Genomic DNA, 23601 nt, shown 5'->3' on the forward strand with positions numbered 1-23601 from the left:
TGATTTGAACTAATTTAATTTAATTTCCTGTGTTGCACATAAAAGAAATTAGGAGGATGAGTTCGCATGACAACGATCCTCACACGGAAGCAGTAGCAATTTGCATGCTATACAAAGCACAGAACACAAAAGCCACAAAAGAAGCAAGTGCTGTGAAATATGAGTGTTGTGCCCAGATGAATATTTTACAGCCTGAAGTTTATTATCTCTTAGATACGACTTTCCTAGCCTGACTCATATAACTATCAATTGAGACAAAGTTCAATTTTTCAGCTGCTCAAGTTTTCAGGTTAGAGACCCTTAGAAGTTATTCAAGTTCTACACCAAGTTTCATTTCAACACTTACTCATATCTGTTTTCATACATAACAGGTAATGACTTCTGCATGGAAGGAATTAATACTATACACCATACAAACATTTTTATAACACCCCTATATGCTTACAATATATTAAACTTTAGTTTCTTCTTTAATATAACTGAAGATCACAGATAGATGTCATCTCCTCTCTAAAACAGCTTCTGCAATTAAATGATCTATTAGACGATCCTGAAAATCCTTCAAATTGTCATTTCTGATTTGCTGCTCTGCTTCTATTCTCTTTATTTTCTAACTCATTTTGTGAAACTAAAAATCCTTAAGAATGTCATGGTATTACAGATTAACACAACCACAAGTACAAAAATTGCAGTTAACAGCTCACTTGAGATTTTTATTACACTTATGTGTACATAAAATTGAAAAAAATACATAAATGAGAAAGCAGCTGAAGGGCAAAATCAAACTGTTGTCTCTATTAGATGCAAGTCTAATGTCTTTCAGATAAAGTATTTGTAGGTGCCACAGTCAATCAAGATTTCCACAGAAAGCAAAAATGAAAGCATTCATGCATAAAAAGCATGTGTGGTAATTGTGATGTGCAGACAAGATAATAGAAAATATCGTAGCCTTCCTTTAATTTTACGTATCAACTATTGCCTTGACTTAGACAACTGTAATATTTAATGTATTATTTTATTATTTTAATTATTCAGGAGCATTCGATTAATTTGGTAGGCATCTGGTCATCAGAGCTAACCTTACTGAAAAAACTACTTCTTTTCTTCAGATGTTGTACTCATGCAGAAACATAATTAAAAATATTTGCAATACACATATAATTAAGTATGAAGCTCTCATTTACACTATGTTTTATTAATGTTTACTATTAAGTGCCTTGCAGCCATGCAGTTTACTTTACATTTTCTCTTTTTAAGATATCTCCTTACTGTAAAACTCAGACTGTATTTTAGCAGGCAGCAGTCACAAAATAGAAGATCACAGAGGTCTTAACTTCCACAGCACAGAAGTAATCAGAAATGTCAGTTTCTCAGAAAAAAAAAAATAATATTTAATGTGTAGGTCAAATTGAGTATAAAGTTCCTCATCTTTATTCGTAAGAACTACATTCCACTCTAAGCTATTAGCTAGACCAAAAATATCATGAAAACAACTTACTCACAGAAAAACATGGCAGAAAACACTAAGGTCAAACATTAAAAACGTAAAAATTTCAGAGAGGGCTGTCTGCGAAACTAACTCACCTATCTTAAATTGCTGTTACAATAAAAATCTTTGTATGAGTACGTAGTTTTCTGTACAGAAATCCAGTTTCATTCAAGAAATATAATGGAATAAGCAACTATTTGAAATTTTATCTTCCCTTTTCAGTACTTGATTCTATGTTTTATTTACTATTTACTATTCAAAACACGGTTCTGAAAAAAAAAAAATTAAGTTTTGCTCATACACATGATCCATCAAGCAAAGTAGTTTTCCATTCATCATGCAGATCTTTTACAACTTGTACTAACATATAATTAATAGCAATAGCAGACAACTTACTTGCACACAGATGTGCACAGACCAAGGCTGAGTGACATGCCTGGGCAACTTCTTTCAATATAGCAACCAGTAAGGATTAAGGAACCCAGTTCCTGTTCCCAGCTATAGAAAGCATGTACGCACACGCCAGAGTACCTGAAGCCAGATTTCTTCCTGTCCTTCCTTCTTCCAGCATTTCTGAGCCTAAGAATTGTTACACTGAGACTGAAGTCCTAAGTCCCATTTAGCCTGTTGTCCAAATCTGATCCTGGCATTTGGACATTAAGACACTGTTCCCCCAGTACAACCTATTGGCTTCTGACAAACAGTGGTTTTAGAGATTTCCACTTCTCCTCATGTTTTGTATCTTACTCCTCCTACTACACTAGGCCACCATTATGAGCAATAAGAGGCCTGAGCACCTTCAGACCACAGTTTTCTAACATAATACTGTCTTAAAATATGTAAGTTTACACTAAGTGACTCTAAAAGCTCCGATGTAGTAAAGCATGTATCTCCAAAAGTTACCTACTTCCTGAATTTATATAGGTTACTCCAATATCTGGGGAAACCAGGATATGTCAAAGAAAAATCTGAAGGTTTTTTTCAGCCTGCAGCAAACAATGACATTCCTCAATGCCACTTAATTTTTAGAAATGAGTGAATGAGTGTTGCTGAAACTGCCCATTCTCTTTTCTCACTCTCACAAAAAAAAAAAGTTTTGATACACGCTCATTACAGAACATTCACACCTGAATAGTTTTACAAGACTGCACGGCTATACTCAATCAATACTAAATCTATAATAAACACCAGAGCATGCCACAAAAAGTGAAAAGTCTGTCTACCCAAAGATCTTGTCCCCAGCAAACGTCAAAAGTGGATGTACAGAGAGGTGTTCAAATGTAAACGAAACGCACAAAACCTTCACTTCCTCTGAGTGACCTAGTACCAATGAGTTGATGTGCCAAGACTTCCAAAGCCAGATGCAGTTCCTATGCTCCTCTAACAGATTTCTTGCCAGTGTTGTCCAGTGTCCTCCTGAATACACACAAAATTTTAGAATCCACCATGGACGATGAGGAGTTCGTACTGTGAAAGGACACCATCTCCTCCCATTTATTTTGAACCTGCTAAGACTCTTCATTCAGAGTCTCTGCTCCACTGGAAGATCCAGTGAACACTCACTCTTCAGACAGTTTTCCATGCCAGTCCTCACAGATCTTTATCATACCCCCTTCCCTTCATTTGACACTTTTTCAGATTGAAAAGTTAGAGCTCACTAACAATTATTAAAACAAAAAGGCAAATTTTTCACCAGTCCTAGCGTCCCTCTCTGAATGTTTTGCAATTCTCTATTCCCTTTACTCCTTGCTCATTTCCTGTAAATTTTATGAATAATTAATGAATGATCCTATTACAAGCCAGTGTCACTTGCCCAGTCTACAACATGTACCAATATGTCTACCAGCGAAGACAAAAAGCTTCAGGGTATGTATACAAAGAGTTCTATATTTTGCCAGTTGGAAAAAGAATGTGGAAAGCAAAAAAATGAGTGACAACTTTCTCAACTGAAACTATGGGAAAATTTAGGAATAGTAAATGCAGTTATCCAGCTTGAAATCTTTCTGAGACGTGTTTTTGAAGACTGCAAGTTCACAGGTCTTTACTTGCACATCTCAGTGATACATGCCATCTTACAGTTCTCAGCAATAGTTTAAAAATAGCTTATAAAGATAGTCATGCACCTACATGGACATAAAACAGCTAAGAAATTAATTTTCAGAACTTGGTCCTGATACACAATGTCTAATTACCAACTTTCAGTAGGATTCCTTATATAATATGGTTAACAGTAGGCTATAAAACACGGGCTGCCAGGCCAAGAAATACGCCTAATTATTCCCAAGTTCATAAATTGCACTCAATCTAGAAACAGAGAGATGCAGTGTTACTGAACATAAAAAACAAATTACTGTGTGAGAAGAACTTTCCTATAGACTAGTGATTTTCATTCCTTAGATCCCAACCTTACAAGAATATCCGCTGCTCCTCAACAGATGCTCCTCACACCTCTGGAGGGCAAAAGCCAGTACACGCTCTGGCTAAAATGGAGTTACATGCCTGCTCACTGGCCAGCAGGTTGCTACCATTGCCATGCTTTGTCTGCTTTCCCCTTCCTGGAGGTATTAAGCAGGTTTCCATCCTCTACCCAGCTATTAACTTTATGAAACTTCTGGAGACTCAGCTGTCTTCAATATTTCTATCGTATCAAATTTGGCTAGGAAGTTAAGATTCAAAAGTCACTGATGAAAAGAAGACAAGAAAAAGCCAGGGCACAAAAGGTTGGATGAGGCCCTGAGCAACCTGATCTAGTTGGAGATATCCCTGTTCCTTGCAGGGGGGTTGGACTAGATGACCTTTGAAGGTCCCTTCCAGCCCTAACCATTCTATGATTCTATGATTCTATGAAAAGAGACAAAGATACTAGCAATGAAAACCTAATGAACAACAAAGTACTAAGTCTCACTTTCATAAGCTTCACCAAGCTAAACATGCCAGTACAAAATAAAGTTCTAAGAGAAAAAAAAAAACTAATAAATACTATTTTGTTTCTTAAGAATTCCTCAGAGTACCGGAAAGTGATCCTTGTTTGCAATCATACTGTAGACAGATAAAAGCCACACAATGTTAAGTAGCAAAACACAGTAGGTAAGTCAAGGACAATGTTTTCCACTTTGTTGGAGGTTTGTCCTTCAAACATCTTACATATGGAAATATTGAAAGTATTACCTTGAGCTAGTCTTTCAAGCCGTTTCCCATGCTCTGGAGGAATAGCATACCTAAAATGCACATAAAAAAAAAGGATGAAATGCTTAAAAAATATAATTGCTACGCAAGACATGATTCAAATATGATAAATATCTAAAAATATAGAAGCTAAAAAAATTAAAGACTGAAGAATTACACAGGAAAAATATATCAATTTCTGAGGAAAAAATACAGAAGGGTTTCTTTAAGAAAACATCATAGCTTATTTCTAATTTAAACACTATAATATGTAGATCAAGATGTTATATTCACTATTTAAAATCATGAATACTGACAATATTTGATATGATTACACCACTCCAGTTTAAAAAGACATATATACTTTCATTTTCTAAACGAAACTAAAAAACATTAAATAAGTCTAATTTATACAGGTTTAATTTCCTTGAATTTTACTGTGCTTCAGAAGACACAGAGTTCAATAGAAAAACATGTGTATTAAGCATCTCTATTTTTTCCTAAAGCAAATGTTATTTGTCTTTCTAAAATCATTACAACTAAAGATAAAAAAATATTTAAGAAACACACTTTCTCCAAATCTAAGAATTGTACGTATCTTGGAATCACTCTGCTTTTACAATAAATTGATTTTTAAAGATTCCATACACTACCCACAAAAAGTCAGTAACAATATAAAAAACTGGAATTAACATCGTTATTTTTAATGTTGATTACAGCTAAAAAATTGAAGGTGATTGAAAAGCTGCAATTTTGTTTTGCTTTACTGAACACTGTCATTCACATATTTACTGCAATTCATAGATATACTGTATGCATTATTAGGCGTTATTACTGATTTATTGCTGACTTTAACTGCTTCGGTATGTGATACAGCAGGCTTAATGCTGCAACCACACTGGATCAATTCTGCTCTATCAAAAAATATGGTTCAGGAAAGGAGAAAATGCATACTCAGCTGTACCACATTGTCCAAATCCACATTTTCAACATACAGCTTTTTTTTTCTTTTACTACACTGTAAAAGAGTGAACAGAGAAAATCTCTGAACAGAGATTTCAATCATCTCCCCTGACCACTCACTGAGAAAAACGAGCCAAGGACCCCAGGCTCCTCGTTTTGCACAAGAAACAAACATCCCCCTACCTCACACTCTCATTTGCACACACACAATTTTACTCTGCTACAACTAAAACTGCTGCGCAGAAGACCCACAGAAGTCAGTGTTCTAAGTTGAACTGCAGCAAAACCAACGCTACTGACAACCCACTCCAAACGGTACCAAATAAAAAGAGATTTTCAGCTTGACTCTGCTCAATGTTTGCAGTTTTAACCAAATTTCACTGTCTTATAAAAACTGATCTTGTTTCTCTCCGTTTGTACTTCCAGAGCACACGTGTCTGTTCTCCACTCCATATTACATGTGCATCAGAGTACACACAGTAATTTAAATTGCATGTTTGCATCTTTCACACCCCAGAAGAGACAAATGCTACGTATAGCACCGTACACAGTGCTCTATGTTGTTAGGTACACAACTCCCTAAACTAAAACATGAACAGACAGTGTACGCGTTTAACCAAAAACTCAAACTAGAGACTTCTCTTTGCTTTACCTGTCTCCACTTGGACTGGTATTCTTCCTAAAAAGTTACTCTCCCAAAAGTACATGTCAGTACGTTTTTGTGACAATATGCAGCCACATGCTTCCATTTGTACACATAAACATGTAAGTACTCATCAATACTACAAAAATGCAAAACTGGACATCTGAGCTCTCAGTAAGTCTCTCGGAAAGATAAGACAGGACATGATTTATCTGGGCTATAGCTACTTATTTAGCTAATCTAAAATTACCAAGAAATAATCCATTCAATGCAAGTTGGTGCTTTTCATCATTGTTTTCGTTTGGGGTCTGTGGTAACATCTACTTCTCAATCTTGTATTTCTTCCCACTGTTGCCACTGCTCTTTTCTTACAGCTAAGAAAAGGACCAAGGAAAGGAGACCATTTTTGTAGGATCAGATCACGAGTCCCAAAGCCACTCTCCAGGCTCTTGGTTCCTAACACAATTTATTAGAAAACTGAGGTTTTTTAACACATATGCACCTTTCTTTGATACCAGTCAAATTACAATGACATGAATCTTACTGGATCCTTGGTCTACTGTACAGAACATTAAACAAAAAAAACCTCCCAAGCTCAAATTGCCAAACCAGAGGGAAAAGTATTTACTCTTAGTCTCAATAGATCACTCATACGAGAACTTGAGCAGTGTTAAAAGCTTTTAGAAAAGTATTTTTCATCATCTTCTGTCCAGCTTCCTTTAAGCTATGCTACAAAACAGCCACTAATACTTGTTCAACTTCTTGTATTTTAAGGCCAAGTCCAGCTCTCTTTAAAAGTAATTGTAATGTACATTAAATGCTAAATCACTAAGAGGCAATGTGAATGTTTTGTGGATTACAACCAAAGAAGCAGATAAAAAGAGAAGAACAGATAAAAAGGGAAATGCTGATGCTAACTACATTTTAATTTTATTAGTTCAGGAAGACATACTTGTTAAAAATTTTGAAAAGACAGATAAAAGCTGAAAAGTCACTGCATTGCTAGAGTCATACTACAAAGAAAAAATTATAGTACATTCATCTGTCGAGTATTGTTCAAAAAGATCAAATGAAATACATACGAATTCAGCAAATCAAGGGTACTGGCAACAAGATAATTACAAGTAAGTAATAAATATTAAATCTAAGTCATTAATCTGTGTTTCTGAAATATTTATACATACGTTTCCAAGATTAATTCTTCTACATGTTTACATTCTTCTACAGCGTACTTTAAATAAGCTAACAACTTCTCTGCCACCTTTTTTGGTTTTGGGGGTTTTTTTTGGAAATAGAATCTCCGTCTTTAGGCAAATCCCTGGTTTATTCACGAACTAGTGCCAAAGTAAGCTCCCTGTTGTAGTCTAGCAGCTGTGATCACTCAGTCTTGTCTTCAGCTCAGAAAACATGCTTGGTGATAATTAGGTTAGCTGACTATGAAATGAAAAAATAATGTTCTGGGAACTTGGCTGAAAATAGCAACTCACAACCTGCTGAACCTTAGTAACTACTTTGGTTACTATTTAATTTATACACAAAAAAATCTCCAAGTAGCCAGAAAACATGTCACAAACTGATTAGAGTTTCTGCAATAACTTCACAGTAGAAGTAAACCACCTAAACTATAATGTCAGTAAAACTAAGAAATACAATTGTACGCAATTAGAATGTTTTCATATTATTATACACGTTGATTGACAAAAATCCACCGAGAATCATTGCTACTTTTTTAACAGAATATATTAATTGAATCCAAACTTTAACAGCCTAGCACTGAAGCCTCTCTAACTCTTTGTAACTTCAAGTTAAAAAAGTATACTGCCTTGGTTTTAGACACTGCAATAAGAATATTGACTTACAAAAATTAAGAGCAGCGTAACTTTAAGTATTACAGCTGTGCTTTCTGAAACAAAATTTTACATATAATTTTAAAAGCATCCTCCATAATCTACTATTGTAGATAAAAATAAATAAAGTGATGCTATTTCTGTATCGGAAGTACGCCTTTCACTTCTCTTTAATTCACCGCATAGACTTGATGCGTGCTTAAGATTCTCTCTATTCTGCCTTCAATTAAACAGAGAAACATGACTGCATGTTGGCTGTGAGTAATATCCACTTAGCATTAAGTAGTTTTTAAATAAATACATAAATAAAAATAGTAATCAGAAAACCTTAGCCAACATTCTCACTGATGCAGTTTTAAGAAGCATTACTACAAATTTTCAAAAGTTTTTACCAAGACCTATACAAACTATTAAAATTAAGTGTACTTCAACCATCAGCATTCATTACAATTCTAGAAAAAGCTTCTTTCACCAAGTTTGTTCCAACACGAAAATCCTGGTTTAAGGACATAAATTTAAGATGGAAATTAAATCAAACTCCTCACTCATGGAAACTGTTAAAAAGAGGAAAAGAACAATTTGTCCTCATTGGCTGCAAAGAATGTCAAAAATCATAAATACCTGCAACATGCTCTGTGAATTGCACAGCTGTCACTGTACAACCACCCAGGATATCCTGCTAGAACGAGTCACATGCTTTTAGTTTAGTCTGTATGTTTCCACAGAAAGTGAACTTTACTTTCACAGCAAGAAAAGTAGTGGAGCTAAATAATAATAAGAGATACATGAATATAAAGACCTCGGAATTATTTTTCTTTTTCCAAGGACCCCTTAACATCACTCTCAAGATAGAAAATGCAGGATGCAATAGCATCCCTGAATGATGACAATGACAAGTCCCTAGTTTCCAAGAACAGAAGATAAAACTTATATTTGTCATTAAAAGAAAATGTCAGGTTAGCCAGATTTCCAGAATGATAGATTTCCTATGAGTCAGTAAAAAATTCTAAGGGTCAGTACAAAATTCTATGAACTGTCAATCATATTCTGACTTTCACAGCTGACCTGCCTTGCATTCCTCTAATGTCCAAGATGAAAAAAAGAAAACCAAAAAGAAGAAACAGGATACAATTTGATTTGTCTACAACACTGATAAGGTAAAGCAACTCATAAAGTTACACTTGAACAGATGTTTGTGGGTTTTTTTGATCTGCTATGCATTTAGTGATGAATTTAATAATCTTATGATTTCAATAAACAAGAAAATAAGGTTAAAGATATGAATGACCATAAAATCACAGTCATCAAGGTTTCACAGTAAAATAAAGAACACAAAAAAAACTACACAGAACATAACTTTACTAGAACAATCAATAGGAGTATAAAAATATAGCTAGATTGTGATATTTCTATCTATGCTTCAGGAAGTAATTACACGGGTCCGTGCCACATGAGTAAGATCGTTCTAGACATCAGAGCCAAAGAAGTTACCTTTTGTACTAGAGAATCATTATTATGGCAGCTCTACTGAAACTACAAAGCTGAAATATGAAGTAGTCTATTCCTTACATCACTAAAAACATCAAAACCCACAGATAGCAGACAAGGTTGTTCAGGAGATTGGTCATTAGCTTTTCAAAACTTCCTTCTCTAACTTACACGCTGTAGAGTTAGAAAATAAATAGTCACATATGTTGTGCACTTATAGTTTACACAAAACAAACTCATAACTTTATTCCAATATCTAAATGGCTGCTATCAACTGCAGCAGTGCAAAACCTTGTGCAACAAAACAACCCAAGAACTTCTGGTCAAAGAGAAAAACCTAGCTTCTTCTTGACCTTCAAAGTGAGAGTTGAAAGTTATTTATCAGATTGTGGCATTCTTTGATGCTGAACCTGTTTTGTGAATGGGGAGGGAAGGTCTTCTACTCTAATCCAGTATTTCCAAGGGCTTCATATTTCTCAGAACGCGTATTAAGAAAAACGTTGGCTAAAAACAAGTAAGTAGATAGAAACTAGAAAGAACTAGCAGCACAAACAGCTGCAAACGAACCGTAAGCAACTTCACCCACAGGTTTAGATTTCTGCAGAAAAATAAAGACTTGATTCAGAATTGGTTTTCAAGTCACCTCATATATTAGCAAAGTAACTTTGAGCACCATTTTCTTTAAAATTCAGTATCACTGAATGATAGAAAAGTTGAGGCTGGAAGGGACCTGAATGTCATCTAGTCCAATCTCCTGATCAACATACGGCTAACTTCAAAATTACACCAGGTTGCACAGGGCAACAAACAGTCAAGTTTTGAAAGCTTCCAAAGATTAAGACTCAGCAGCCTCCCTAAGCAACCCGTTACGATTTTTCCCTCCTATCAGACTGAAACATCTCTTGCAAGCCCTGATTATCGCTATTTTTCCTTTGTTACAGTACTGCATCACTGACAAAAGTTGGTCTCCATCTCCTCTACAATCTCCCAATAACCCAGATTACAATCCCACACCACGTATTAGAACATGTAACTTTCACAGAAAAATTTGTAAATCAAAACCTATATACAAGTAATAACCAGCTCATGAAATGTTTGTTTGCCCTAACAGTTAATTATTTGCCCTCAAGGACTGCAAAAAAACCCTCCCCTTACTTTGCCTATAAACTTCTATTTCATAAAAGAATCTCTTATGCTAATGCATGCCGTTAACTCTAAAAGAACAGAAAAGTGAAGCTCCACGTTAAAAACAGTCAGTTCTGACAATGCCGAAAAGTTTAGCAGTTCTCAGGAAAGTACTCCATATGGCTGGAAAAATCCCACAGATAACATTTTCAGAGATGCTAGACATATGGGCTTTAAAGAAAAGAAGGATTTTTAAAAAGCATGAAGGATCTTTAAAGGAAAGCCTCCGCAGACACTTTACCACCCAACCCACAGTTGACCCCGAGCTGGTCAACAGCTTGATGCCCAAGTCCAAACCAGTTATGAGTGGTGTTCCTCAGGGGTCAGTACTGGGACCAGTGCTATTTAACATCTGTGTCGCTGACACGGACCGTGGGATCGAGTGCACCCTCAGCAAGTTTGCAGATGACACCAAGCTGTGTGGTGTTGTGGACACGCTGGAGGGAAGGGATGCCATCCAGAGGACCTGGACAGGCTGCAGAGGTGGGCCTGTGAGAACCTCATGAAGTTCAACAAGGCCAAGTGCAAGGTCCTGCACGTGGGTCGGGGCAATCCCAAGCACAAGTACAGGCTGGGTGGAGAATGGATGGAGAGCAGCCCTGAGGAGAAGGACTTGGGAGTGCTGGTGGATGAGAAGCTCAACATGTGCCGGCACCGTGCGCTGGCAGCCCAGAAAGCCAACCGTGTCCTGGGCTGCACCCAGAGCAGCGTGGGCAGCAGGGCGAGGGAGGGGATTCTGCCCCTCTGCTCTGCTCTCCTGAGACCTGACCTGCAGTGCTGCGTTCAGCTCTGGGGCCACCCAACACGAGAAGGACATGGAGCTGCTGGAACGAGTCCAGAGGAGGGCCAGGAAGACGATCTGAGGGCTGGAGCACCTCTGGAGACAGACTGAGAGAGTTGGGGTTGCTTAGCCTGGAGGAGAGAAGGCTCCACAGAGACCTTCTAGCAGCCTTCCAGTATCTGAAGGGGATCTGCAAGAAGAGAGAGACAATTTACAAGGTGGTGGAGCAACCAGACAAGGGGCAACGGATTTAAACTGAAAGAGGGGAGATTGAGATTAGATATGAGGAAGAAATTATTCCAAGAGTGGTGAAGCACTGGCACAGGTTGCCCAGAAAAGCTGTGGCTGCCCCATCCCTGCAAGTGTTCAAGGCCAGGTTGGATGGGGCTTTGAGCAACCTGGTGTAGTGGAGGGTGTCCCTGCCCATGGCAGGGGGGTTGGAACTGGATGGTCTTTGAGGTCCCTTCCAACCCAAACCATTCTGTGATTCTAAGAGAAAACAAAAATAAATTCTCTTTAGTCAGGGCTTATACCCCTGAAACACTAATTACAAGAGTAATTTTTCTCCTATACTTGTATTGATACATGCATACCACAATCTATATGTATAACACTAAACCTACTTGTTTCTCTATTAAGGCTGTCAAATCAAAATATCTGAGGTTATGGAGAAAGGATAGCAGAAGATTAATATTTAGGAAGTAACTTTAACAGTGAATCTCATCCACTACGGGGCCTACTGAGTTAACAGTAAAGACCATGACTCCGATTCAAAAAAGCAATTAAATGCATGTTTATTACAAAACACATTAGGCAGTCCCAAAGGACAACTGAACCAAAGAAAGTGATTTCAAAGAGGCCTCACAGAAGTTCACTCAAATAGTCTCGAGGTTCCCAACTCATTAAAATTCTCATAATGAATCACTACAATCTTTTTCTGTTGAACTCAAATAAGCCTTATGTACTTACTAGTCTTTTCCTTTAAAGAAAAATAATGCATTACTGCGATGTTCTTTACATCACAAATATGACATTTCATAGCATTCTCAGCTCCAAAAAAAACCAAAAAAACAACAAAAAACCACACACTACTATCTTAGCTTTTCAGTAAAGCTTATCACTGTGAAGCAATTGTGCCCCATCTGTTTGGTTTAGTCAGCTGAAACAAACAGATAAATTAAATCATTTTTCATAAAAATTTAAACTTGCCATGACTTTGGCTCCCCAAAATGGAGATAATTAATACTGTAGAGATCCATGTCTTCAGTGTGCCAAGCAAATGTCGTTTTCCACATGCCAAAATACAGATATGGAGTATTGACACCCTCAATAGAAATTCCACAGTCTTCTCCTACAACATCCAATATTGTATTAAGATGGGCAATATTCCACTCCTCAATACCCTGAAAAAGATACATAATAAAGGTATTAACAAATTCATGAAGTAATGCAATTTTATGTAATAGTCTCAGTCAAAAGATACACACCTGATCTAGCCCTTCAAAAGACTGTACATTAATACAAATTTGTAAGCACTTTAGAAGACAGTTGAAGTTAGCCAAAGAAAAATTCTCTTGACCTTAGTGAGACCTAGATCAGGTTCTGAGATGTTCAGAGCAGAGAACATCAGGAAGTTCATATCTGCTTAACACTTTATCCATCAAGTCTAACATGGATTGAAACACCATACACAACAGAAATAATAGCTGCAGAAAAAAAAAATCTTTGATGACTTGATAGCTGGAAGCCACCAAGTTTCACTGGGCCTATCTATGTAATTACTTACAAAGTAATACTAAATAGTACAGAAAAATATTTAAAAATTCAATTTAATTGCATAAATTCACTATTTCTCTGAAGAGTACAAAACTAAAACCATTACTTCACTTCAGAGGTATTTCTAGCCATAATGATGCACTGCATAAGACACATACCATAGAAGAAATCTATTGATTTCATGGGATTTCAGCTGTTTCTTTACATTATTGCCTATAAAATCTGTGTGTTAAAAGTCATTCAGAAAGCCGTGCACTTAGTTTTTGTTGTATTTCGGATTCATCCACAAAGTGCAATTCTAATTCCAGGTAATACAGCATGTAAGAGTCAGTGTAACCAAGATCAAAGCTACAAAACTGAAGAGAAAGAGATGAGACTTCATTATAACAGCAATTATTGGCACCTCCAGGGAAGACATTAGCTGGTGCTCAAGCAGTCGGGAAAACAAGAAATATAACCAAAACTATTACAAACTCAATTCAGGCAAGTTTCTTTACTGGGAAGACAGCCTCTAAACATGACCTTAACCATGACCTGCTCCGCAACCCCCATCACTGAACTCTCTAACCTTACTCAAATTTGGGGAAGAAATTGATGGCAGACTCCAGTCCTGATGCAGCTGAATAAGGCGAAGAAATATTGTGACATCCAATAGCTGGGCAGGTGGGGAAGCAGGAATATGGGTTAAAGCAAGAAGCAATGAACATTTCATACCCAGTTTTCATTTCCTTGTTTTTTGAGATTTTATGTCCACGTTACGTATGTCGATTCTAGTTGCTGCGTACAAGATGGTGACTCCCCTATCAAGTTCAACCTTCTCGCTGAACAAGCACCTCTGACTGCCTGCTATGACTATTTCACTTTGTAAGAAAAACCATCTGTAAGTTATCTGGGACTTTTAGAAAGGAGTAAAGGACTTTTACTGAATGTGTTCATTCCAGACAGCAATTTTTGTTCTTTTTATAAAATGGAGGCTTTGGCTTTGATGTATGTATGTGACATAAAGGCACCTGAAATTTAGTTTTTTTTAAAAATTAATATGATGACCATTATCAAAGAAAAAAAAAAAACTAAACACCAATATGAACTCAAATAGTACATGCTGGTAAAATTCGCACCTTTCAAATCTAAAAATCATTATCATCAGCAAGCTAATAGAGCTGTAAAACATAAAACTTTCTCAAATTGATTTACAGATTCTATTTTTTATTAAATTGCATACATTTTATCTTTGCTCACAAGTTGTGCAATCAATTTGGAGAAACAAATTAATAAAGCAAAATAAGAGCAATGACTCAACCATGTAGGCACAGAGACACATACAGGGTTATAAGACAACAATAAATACAGCAGATAAAAATCAACTGCTAATCTAGGCAGCATTCTCTTTCTGACAGTGGCCAAAAGAAAGTGGCAGACAAGAAATAGTGTAAGCAAAGCAGTACTTCCCCAGAATACCATTCCAGCCTGCAGCAATTTGCAGATTGAAGGTTTCTCCAGGGGTGTTATCCTTCTACTTAACAATACTCTATTGGCTTTTTACCAATTTATTCCTCCAGTCACCTTCTTTAATCCATATAAATTTTCAGCAACCACAACACCCTGAACTCTTCTTTCTTTTTGTTTTGTTTCTGTTCTGTTTTAACACTGTATCTCATCTTTTCACCCTTTGTAAAGTCCAGTCACAACTAGTCAATCAAGCAAACTGCTAGTGGGTTGTGCTTTAAACAAAAGCAAATCCTCTCCCATGAAGAACAATCCTAGGATAAAAAGTTTGTTTCAAAATACCAAACATACCAAATACACAACCTACAGCACCTACACTCAAGATGCATAAGCTATTTCCATTTCCTAAAGACTATTTTGGACAAGTACTTTTAGCTCAAAAGGAAAATTTCAATGAAACTGGATGAAACGCTAAAATCACACTGATTCATTTTAACTCTTCCTACGTTTCTTGAACTTAAAAAAAAAAAATCAGTTTTATATTTATGCCTACATTGTGACAAGTAATTATTACAAATTATTACTACAACTGCTATTTTCCCTCACAGAGAGATAATTTTTAATATTCCAAAACATTAAGTAAAATGCTTACATTATTTCTAGGTAAAATATCAATTACAACTTTTCCAATAGTTATATAAAGTGTTTTTAAACTTTACAATTGCAATGTAAAAAGATCACTAAAAAGATCACAGGAGCTGTAAAAGAGCAGTTTAACAGGTCAATACTTCTCAAAACTAAAGTATATCTTAGCAGGTTATGCTCTATTTGATAGTCATTATTAGAACACCAGTACATATATTACCTGACCATGATGTGTAGCTGATGGTTTCTTAAAAATACAAAAACCCATTTAGACATTATAATCTATTTAATGATAGAAAATCATGAAATATTCATTCTGCTCAGAGTATCACAATAATACCAGAATACTACAATAACTTCAAGGGAACATGTAAAGAAAGCATTTCTAATTTATCAGGATTTTTGATGGCAAATTCTTTAAAGAATGCCTGTCATCTTTAACAACTGTACCACAGAATCCAACACTACGAAAAAAGCTGAAAAATAACATTATTTTTCTTTCTTTACTATAACAAAGAAATACAAGCTTGAAACATCTCACCATCTATAGTCGTTGCTACGCACATTAGACTCACCTTGTATTTCTTCAGAGAAACATGGTAAGGTACATAGTAGTTTATATAGCAGATCACTATTCCAATCTTCATTAATTTTGTAGACGATTTAAACCTACTGTAAATTGCTAACAAGAGTTTTTAGGACTCTTTTAACAGTCTTTGAGCCAGCTTTTAATGCAATGTGGAGATAAAATGGGAGACTTCACAAGCAGCTCTCAAGTATCTGAACACTTGCACGGTTTAGAAGGAGCTGACCCATTCTTTTCTCAAACACACACAGAAAAACGTAGCTGTCAGTATATTAGTAAAAAGTGAAGCTTACAGTTGTAAGCAGTGACCTCCTTGCAGGTAAGAATCAAACAGGCTCCAAACGAAATTACTTTTATTCATTTCCTTTTTTTAAAGCACTTTCAACAGTGATATCGTACTATCCTTTGTGCTTAAATCAGCCAACAGCGTGACATATTCCATTTTTATGAACATGATTTCTGCATGTGCACATTAATACACACAATCCTTTCTCAGCGTTTGATTTTTTCCTGTGATTATCTCACGGATTCATTTCGATACTAACCCGGCAAACAAGACATCTGTTCTACAACTAGGATTAAAAAGCCTCTATAACTGACTGTATCAGCTCAAATAATAAAGAAGAGTAAAAAAACTAATTAAGAGACAGAGTGAAACAAGTAGGAGAAACATAGAGAAAAATTTGTGCCTGGTCACCCACCCCTCTCTCCACATACCCACTCACTTACACCAACAAATATAATTAAAAACCTGCCAGGTTTTTTATTGCTTCTTCAAAGAGCATAAAATACAGACAGAAAAACACTATGAACAGAGTCTTTGCACCATAAGCGCACGGATTAGGAAAGACAAACAATTTTCCTCATTTGATCTGTCTTTGTTTTTCCCTCAGTATCCTGTCAGACACAACCATGGCTTTGCAGCACCCTTTTGGAGGGTGGAAAAAAAAAAACGGAAGCAAGTAGATTCTCTTCTAGTAGAAATGCACAGTAGAACCAAACATGTTAAGTGAAGGAATGCTCCCATTGATCTCAACTATGAGATCACAGAGAAAGGACATCTCACATAAAATCATAGAATTATTTAGGTTGGAAAAGACCTTTAAGATCATCAAGTCCAACCGTTAACCTAACATTGCCAACTCCACTACTAAACCATGTCCCTCAGCAATACATCTACATGTCTTTTAAATACCTGCAGGGACGGTGACTCAACCACTTCCCTGGGCAGCCTGTTCCAGTGCTTGATAACCCTTTCGGTGAAATATTTTTCCTAATGTTCAATCTAAACCTCCTCTGGTGCAACTTGAGGCTTCCTCTCATCCTATCATTTGCTGCTTGGGACAAGAGGCTAACATCCACGTCTCTACAACCCACTTTCAGGTGGTTGTAGAGAGCGATAAGGTCTCCCCTCAGCCTCCATTTCTCCAGACTAAAGAACCGCTCCTCCTAAGACTTGTGCTCCAGACCCTTCACCAGCTTCATTGATCTTCTCCAGACATGCTCCAGCACAATGCCTTTCTTGCACTGAGGGGCCCAAAACTGAACACAGTATTTGAGATGCAGCCTCACGAGTACAAAGGGATGGTCACTTCCCTAGTCCTGCTGGCCACACTGCTCCTGATACAAGCCAGGATGCTATTGGCCTTCTTGGCCACCTGGGCACACTGCTGGCTCCTATTCAGCCAGTTGTTGACAAAACACACCCAGGTTCTTTTCCACCAAGCAGCTTTCCAGCCACTCCTCCTCAAGCCTGTAGTGTTGCATGGGGTTGTTGTGACCCAAGTGCAGGACCCGGAATGCAGCCTTGTAGATCCTTCCTACCCTCAAGCAGATCAACACTCCCGCCCAACTTGGTGTCATCTGCAAACATACTGAGGGAGCACTCAATCCCCTCATCCAGATCATTGATAAAGATACTAAACAGAACTGGCCCCAGTACTGAGCCCTGGAGACTGAGCCCTCTTGTGACTGGCTACCAACTGGATTTAACTCCATTCACCACCACTTTTTAGGCCCAGCCACCCAGCCAGCTTTTAACCCAGCAAAGAGTACACCTGTCCAAGCCACGCGCAGCCAGTTTCTCCAGGAGAATGCTGTGGGAGACGGTGTCAAAGCCTTCACTAAATTCTAGGTAGACAACATCCACAGCCTTTCCCTCACGCACCAAGTGGATCATGTAATGCAGAACCTTCTACGTTTAAGATGATGATGCATCCATGTCACCTCATTAAGCTACCCAGTAACACCCTGTACATACTTGTAGTGGGTTGGCCGTGGCTGGATGCCAGGTGCCCACCAAAGCCACACTACCACTCCACCTCCTCAGCTGGAGAGAGGAGAGAAAATATAATAAAAGGCTTGTAGGTTTAGATAAGGACAGGGACATCACTCACCAATTACCATCATGGGCAAAACAGACTCGACTTGGGGAAAAATTAATTTAATTTATTACAAATCAAATCAGAGTAGAATAATAAAATATAAAATCAAATCTTAAAACACCTCCACCCCACCCCTTCCTTCAACTCAGGCTTAACTTTACTCCTGAATTCTCTACCTCCTCCACTACAGCAGTACAGGGGGACAGGGAATGGAGGCAGTGGTCAGTTCATCACATATTTTTTCTGTCACTCGTTCCACCTCAGGGAGCAGAATCCTCACACTCTTCCCTTGATCCAGCGTGAGCTGTGTTCAACTTGGTGGCCCCCAGGAGCCCCAAAAAGGACTTCTCTGGAAGGCAGCTTTCCAGCCTTCAGCCACCAGCATGTACCCCATACGCCTGGGGCTGTTCCTCACCAGGTGCAGCACTTTGCAATTCCCCTTGTTGAGCTTCATCGAGCTCCTGTCAGCCTGTTTCTCCAGCCTGTGAAGGTCCCTCTGGATGGCAGCATGACCTGCTGGCATATCAGCTGATCCTCCCAGTTTTGTATCATCTGCAAACTCTGTCTCATCATCCAAATCATTAATAAAGATGTTACACAGGACCAGACCCAGTATTGATCCCTGGGTACACTTACTGAAGGCAACAAGAAAGACTTCCACATCTCTCAGATTCAATTCCAGCTAGGCTCTGACTTGCATACTTGCACAGTGTCTCCATATTCCTCTTAGGTTACACATCCCTGCTTCTACCTCCTGTGTATTTCCTGTTTATGCTTGAGTTTTGTCAGAAGCTCCTTGCTCATCCATGCAGACCCCTGGCATTTCTGACTGACTTCCTGCTTGATAGAATGCACCACTCCTGAGCTTAGAAGAGGTGAATACCAAACAGTTTTCTTGGGCTCTTCTTGCCTCCAGGACCTTATCCCTCGGGACTCTTCCAAGCCGATCACTCAAGAGGCCAAAGTCTGCTCTCCTGAAAGTCAGGGTTGTGGTCCTGCTTTCTGTCTTGACACCTCCTCTTAAGATCCTGAACCCCATCATCTCACAGTCACTACAGTCAGGCTGCCTTCGACCTTCACATCTGGAACAAGCCCTTCCTTGTTTGTGAGTACCAGGTCCAGCAGACAACTTCAAAGTTGTCACTGACGCTCTCCAAAGACTCTTGGATTGCTTATGGCTGCTGCTCTCCTGGAGCCTTCAGTTAAGCTACAACTCAGATGCCACTCCTAACTCATTCCACGGTCAAATCCAAACTCTACACATAACATCAAGGTGTTGCTTTAAATATAAAGTCAAGCCAACTGCTCTGCCAAGGAATACAGCAGGAAAATTGAGTACATCTGTTGCTAGAGTTAATATTACATTAAAGATATACCTACAGTTTAGAAAAAATAACCTACAAACTCCACTGAATCAATCACTTTTGTAATACTAATCAAATATGCTACCCACAGCTTAGACATGGGAGAAGGTACACACTAGGAATTGTCATATCAGGAAGAATAAAACTAAGAAAAGAAAAAGGGAAGTAAATTGATTCAAGACAGGAGTTGAAGAAGAGTGGTGAGAGAGAGCCAAGACAATAATTCGATGTGCTTTTTCCAAACCTTGGCTTTTCCCTGCTGAATAGGAGATTCCATTGACTGCACTGAAGTCACGTGTGTTTTATGATCCATGAAAAACATTAAATCAATCACTTTTCTTTGGAACTTCTTTTGAAACCAGGAAGATTTTTTTCCCCCTAGTTGCTAAATAAGTCCATGTACAGGTTTCACACATCTTCCCCATCTGTCCATGCAAATATGATTTCAAATCAGTCAAAAAAAACCAAGAAAAAAACAAACCCACCAAACCAAAAAAAAAAACAACCACCCACGAGAAAACAGAAAAAGTTAATTTACGCTCCTTGTAGCTCATACAACAAGAAAACAAGTTAATTTGTGGCCTCAGTGATTGGTGGTTTGATTTAAACAACCACTGGGAGTGGCATGGAAGTGGAATGCCTAATGGTAGCTCACCAGAACATAGGCTGTACAGAAAAAGTAAATGAATCGCATTCTTCAATTTACTCACAGCTACAGTTGCCAGATTAGTTAATAAAAAGTGAATGAAGTTATGACATCAGAAAAAAATAACTCTCTGCCTTCCCCCTCCTGACAGGAACAGTAACTTTTTGCAAGAGTTTCACAGGCTAATCATTCACAGTGTAAGGTGGCTCGAGTTGTCATTCCATTCACACTAACTCCCAAGGAGGGCAGCTCTCTTGAAATGACACAATAAAAAATAAATACTCACTTCTCAATTAAACTTCCTAAACAATCATAACTCTTAGGTGTTCATAATCAATCCATGAATCAGTTTAACAACTGCAGCTAGTGAAACTGGTGCTTTATTATAAACTCTTTCAGGAATATTAATTTTGACTCCAGTCCAGATGACCTTTTAGCAACAAGAAGACAAACCTTGAACGTATACCTAATAATGTTCATAATCTTTACATAAATAATGATCCTCACAATCTGTTCCTTAGTGCAATGAATTTTCTTGAGTCACCTACATTGTCATTCTCCTACAAAGCACTGTAATTAAATGTAACAGCAATTAAAATGCATACAGCGCAGAATATTTCAAGGAAACATTCAACTATCTTAGATTTATTTTCTATAAAGCTCAAGACAGTGTACAGAACTCTTGTTCTCATAGGTTATTTCCTTATTCATACAGATTTAATTTGTGTTCAAAACTGCCAAATAACCATAAATACATTATAAATACACAACATAGATTCTGGAATAACTCAAATATCACAAAGGTAAACTTTGAATCATTGAGAGTAGTTGTAAAATTTCAAAGCATGCGTTTATAGCTCTGTTCCTGTTTTGTTTTTTTTTCTGTTCCATATCACACAGGCTTTGTAACTCTGCTCCATCTTCCAAACCCATCAGAATCTGTCATCTGCTCTGATCTAAGAAAAGCAAACGATACTACAAGATCTATGACGTCTCTGGCACAATGATAGCAAAGTGCTGGATTCCACAAATAACAATATTGTTTCTTAAATGATCCAAATAGTAAAAGTTAAGGCTTCATCGTGCTTCAGATACCTTGATGTAAAATTGAACAGCACCATGTGGAAAAGAAAACATAACTGGTAAACTTTTAAACTAAAGAATAAGGACTTGCAGCACAGCAGCATTTCTCACTAATTCTGATTGCATAAGTACAAAAATACATCACACTCTTACTAAGTTCCTGGTGCTTTTCTAACTGGAATCCTGCCAGATATTTACCGTTCTGTATTAAATGCAACATCTGTTACTGTTTATAATGTCTATATGCTGTTTTGTACAAAATGCGCTTTGTAAAAAGTAAGCATTTGGTTTTGTTTATCGCAAAAATGCTGCTATTACAAATTAACCTCACCTTTCCCTTTCTTGCTGTATGTTGCCCAAAACACCAGCTACTTCATTCATCTCCTTTCCCCGAATAATGAAAATCCTGAAGCAAACTGAATGAAGGTGTAAGAACAACCTCTGATTCCAAACAGAACCAAAAAGAACCGTTCTTAGCAGCATCTTCAAGCAGAAGATATAAAAAATATCAGTTGTGCAAGAGCACCATCTGCTGGCCAAAAATCAACTTCAGCAAAAATATTCTAAGGGAAAACCTTTTCATCAGTGGCATCCGTAACTTTCTCAGGAACAGTTTGGTACCAGCAGTTTTCCCTTCTTTTCCTCTAAACCCCACCGGGCTGACACTGTGACACGGCTGTCACACTAACTGCTCAGTCTGTTCACTCTCTTTACTCAGTGTCTGTTCCTTTCACTAACATTTCTCCTATTTTTTCATTTCTAAATAATATCCATTTAATCATAGCCACAAAGGTTTTTATTGTCTACCTATTACTGTTTTCTCCCCCCCCCCTCCTTTATTGCCCACTCCCTGAAACTTTGAGTGCTTTCTTTGTCTCCTCTTACTATGCATCAGACACTGGAGTAGAGAGTGCTGCTCTTCTGACTTAACCCTTCGCTTTTCTGACCTCCTTTCCTCAGCCTCCCAATCCGATGTGAGTGCAATTCCATGAGAAGGAAACATCTGACCTTCTCTTTGACCAGTTAGCATTTCAAAATCAGATATTACTGCACTCTCTTTTCTTTGGAAATGCTGCTCGTGCAACAGTAACCTTAAGATACTAAAGGCCAAAGAAAACACAACCTAAACAAGCGTGCATTTGTAAAAAGCTACACCAGAAAGCATTATCTGCTGACATTAAATTAAAAAAAAAAAAAAAAAAAAGAGAGAAGAATAAAAAGGGTAAGGTTCTCTTTCTTGAAAGAAACACTGCTTTCCTGTGCCCCATTTTGGTCTGCACAAAGCAACAGCCATGTAAAATGTTTCTTCACCAAAACACCCGAAATCAGAATCTTCAATTATATTCGAAATCATTTTTGTACAGCTATCTGGATGCACAATAGAATTTGGACTTGCTGCTTTCTCTAAACAACAGACTATTGGACATTTATAGCTATCTTTCAAAAATCACATAACCTAGTCCAAAAATTGAATCGCCTCAAGCCATCCTGGCTGACTGTATTTATATTTGGACAGAGTCTTCAAGTAATTTGTCTTCTGTGAAGAAATATGAACTATTAGCAGAGCCTCAGACCATCTGCCACAGGCAATTTTTTTGAACAACTGGAGAAGGCAGTTACAGAGAACACGCAGTAATTCCAGAACCCCATACATGGCAGATTCTTTTGGAGAAAAGTTTGCCCTGTATTTTTTTAATCCTCAAATACTTTTTGAAATGCTAACATTTCTTCTGTTAGTGTCATTACTTAAAATAACCCTTTCAAAATCTACTTCCTACAGCTACTTACATAGCCTAAGTGATACCAGTGGATATTCTGTAATTCTTTGGACAAGATCTGTCTTAAGAGTCCCTTTTTATCTGCAGAGATCTTGGCAAGTAACCAGCAAAATTCATTTTCTTAGGAACTTTCCATTTCGTCTACTTTAATTCAGAAGTAGACAGTAATTGTAAACACATTTCCGGGAAACTGCAGGCATTCCAAGCATGTATGAAGTACAGCTACCGATGTACCTCAGTGAAACAGAGAGAAATAAAGTATTTCATCTTTTAAAGTAAAAGTTATTTAAAATATCACTGAATTTCCACAGAGGTACACAGATAACACGCAT

At 37.5% G+C, this 23601-nt stretch overlaps 1 protein-coding gene across 1 annotated transcript in view; it reads right to left on the reverse strand.

Annotated features, from left to right (window-relative positions):
* The window catches only part of KDM4C (lysine demethylase 4C), a 286953-nt gene that overhangs the window by 232201 nt on the left and 31151 nt on the right, over positions 1-23601 (reverse strand). The window contains exons 5-6 of the mRNA XM_086628662.1: positions 12771-12964; positions 4658-4707 (exon numbers count right to left, since the gene is read on the reverse strand). Coding sequence (XP_086484788.1) covers positions 4658-4707; positions 12771-12964 — 244 coding nt within the window. The remainder of the gene's footprint in view (positions 1-4657; positions 4708-12770; positions 12965-23601) is intronic.

The sequence above is a fragment of the Tauraco erythrolophus genome, chromosome Z (assembly GCF_009769465.1).
Source record: "Tauraco erythrolophus isolate bTauEry1 chromosome Z, bTauEry1.pri, whole genome shotgun sequence".
In the NCBI taxonomy this organism is placed as follows: Eukaryota; Metazoa; Chordata; class Aves; order Musophagiformes; family Musophagidae; genus Tauraco; species Tauraco erythrolophus.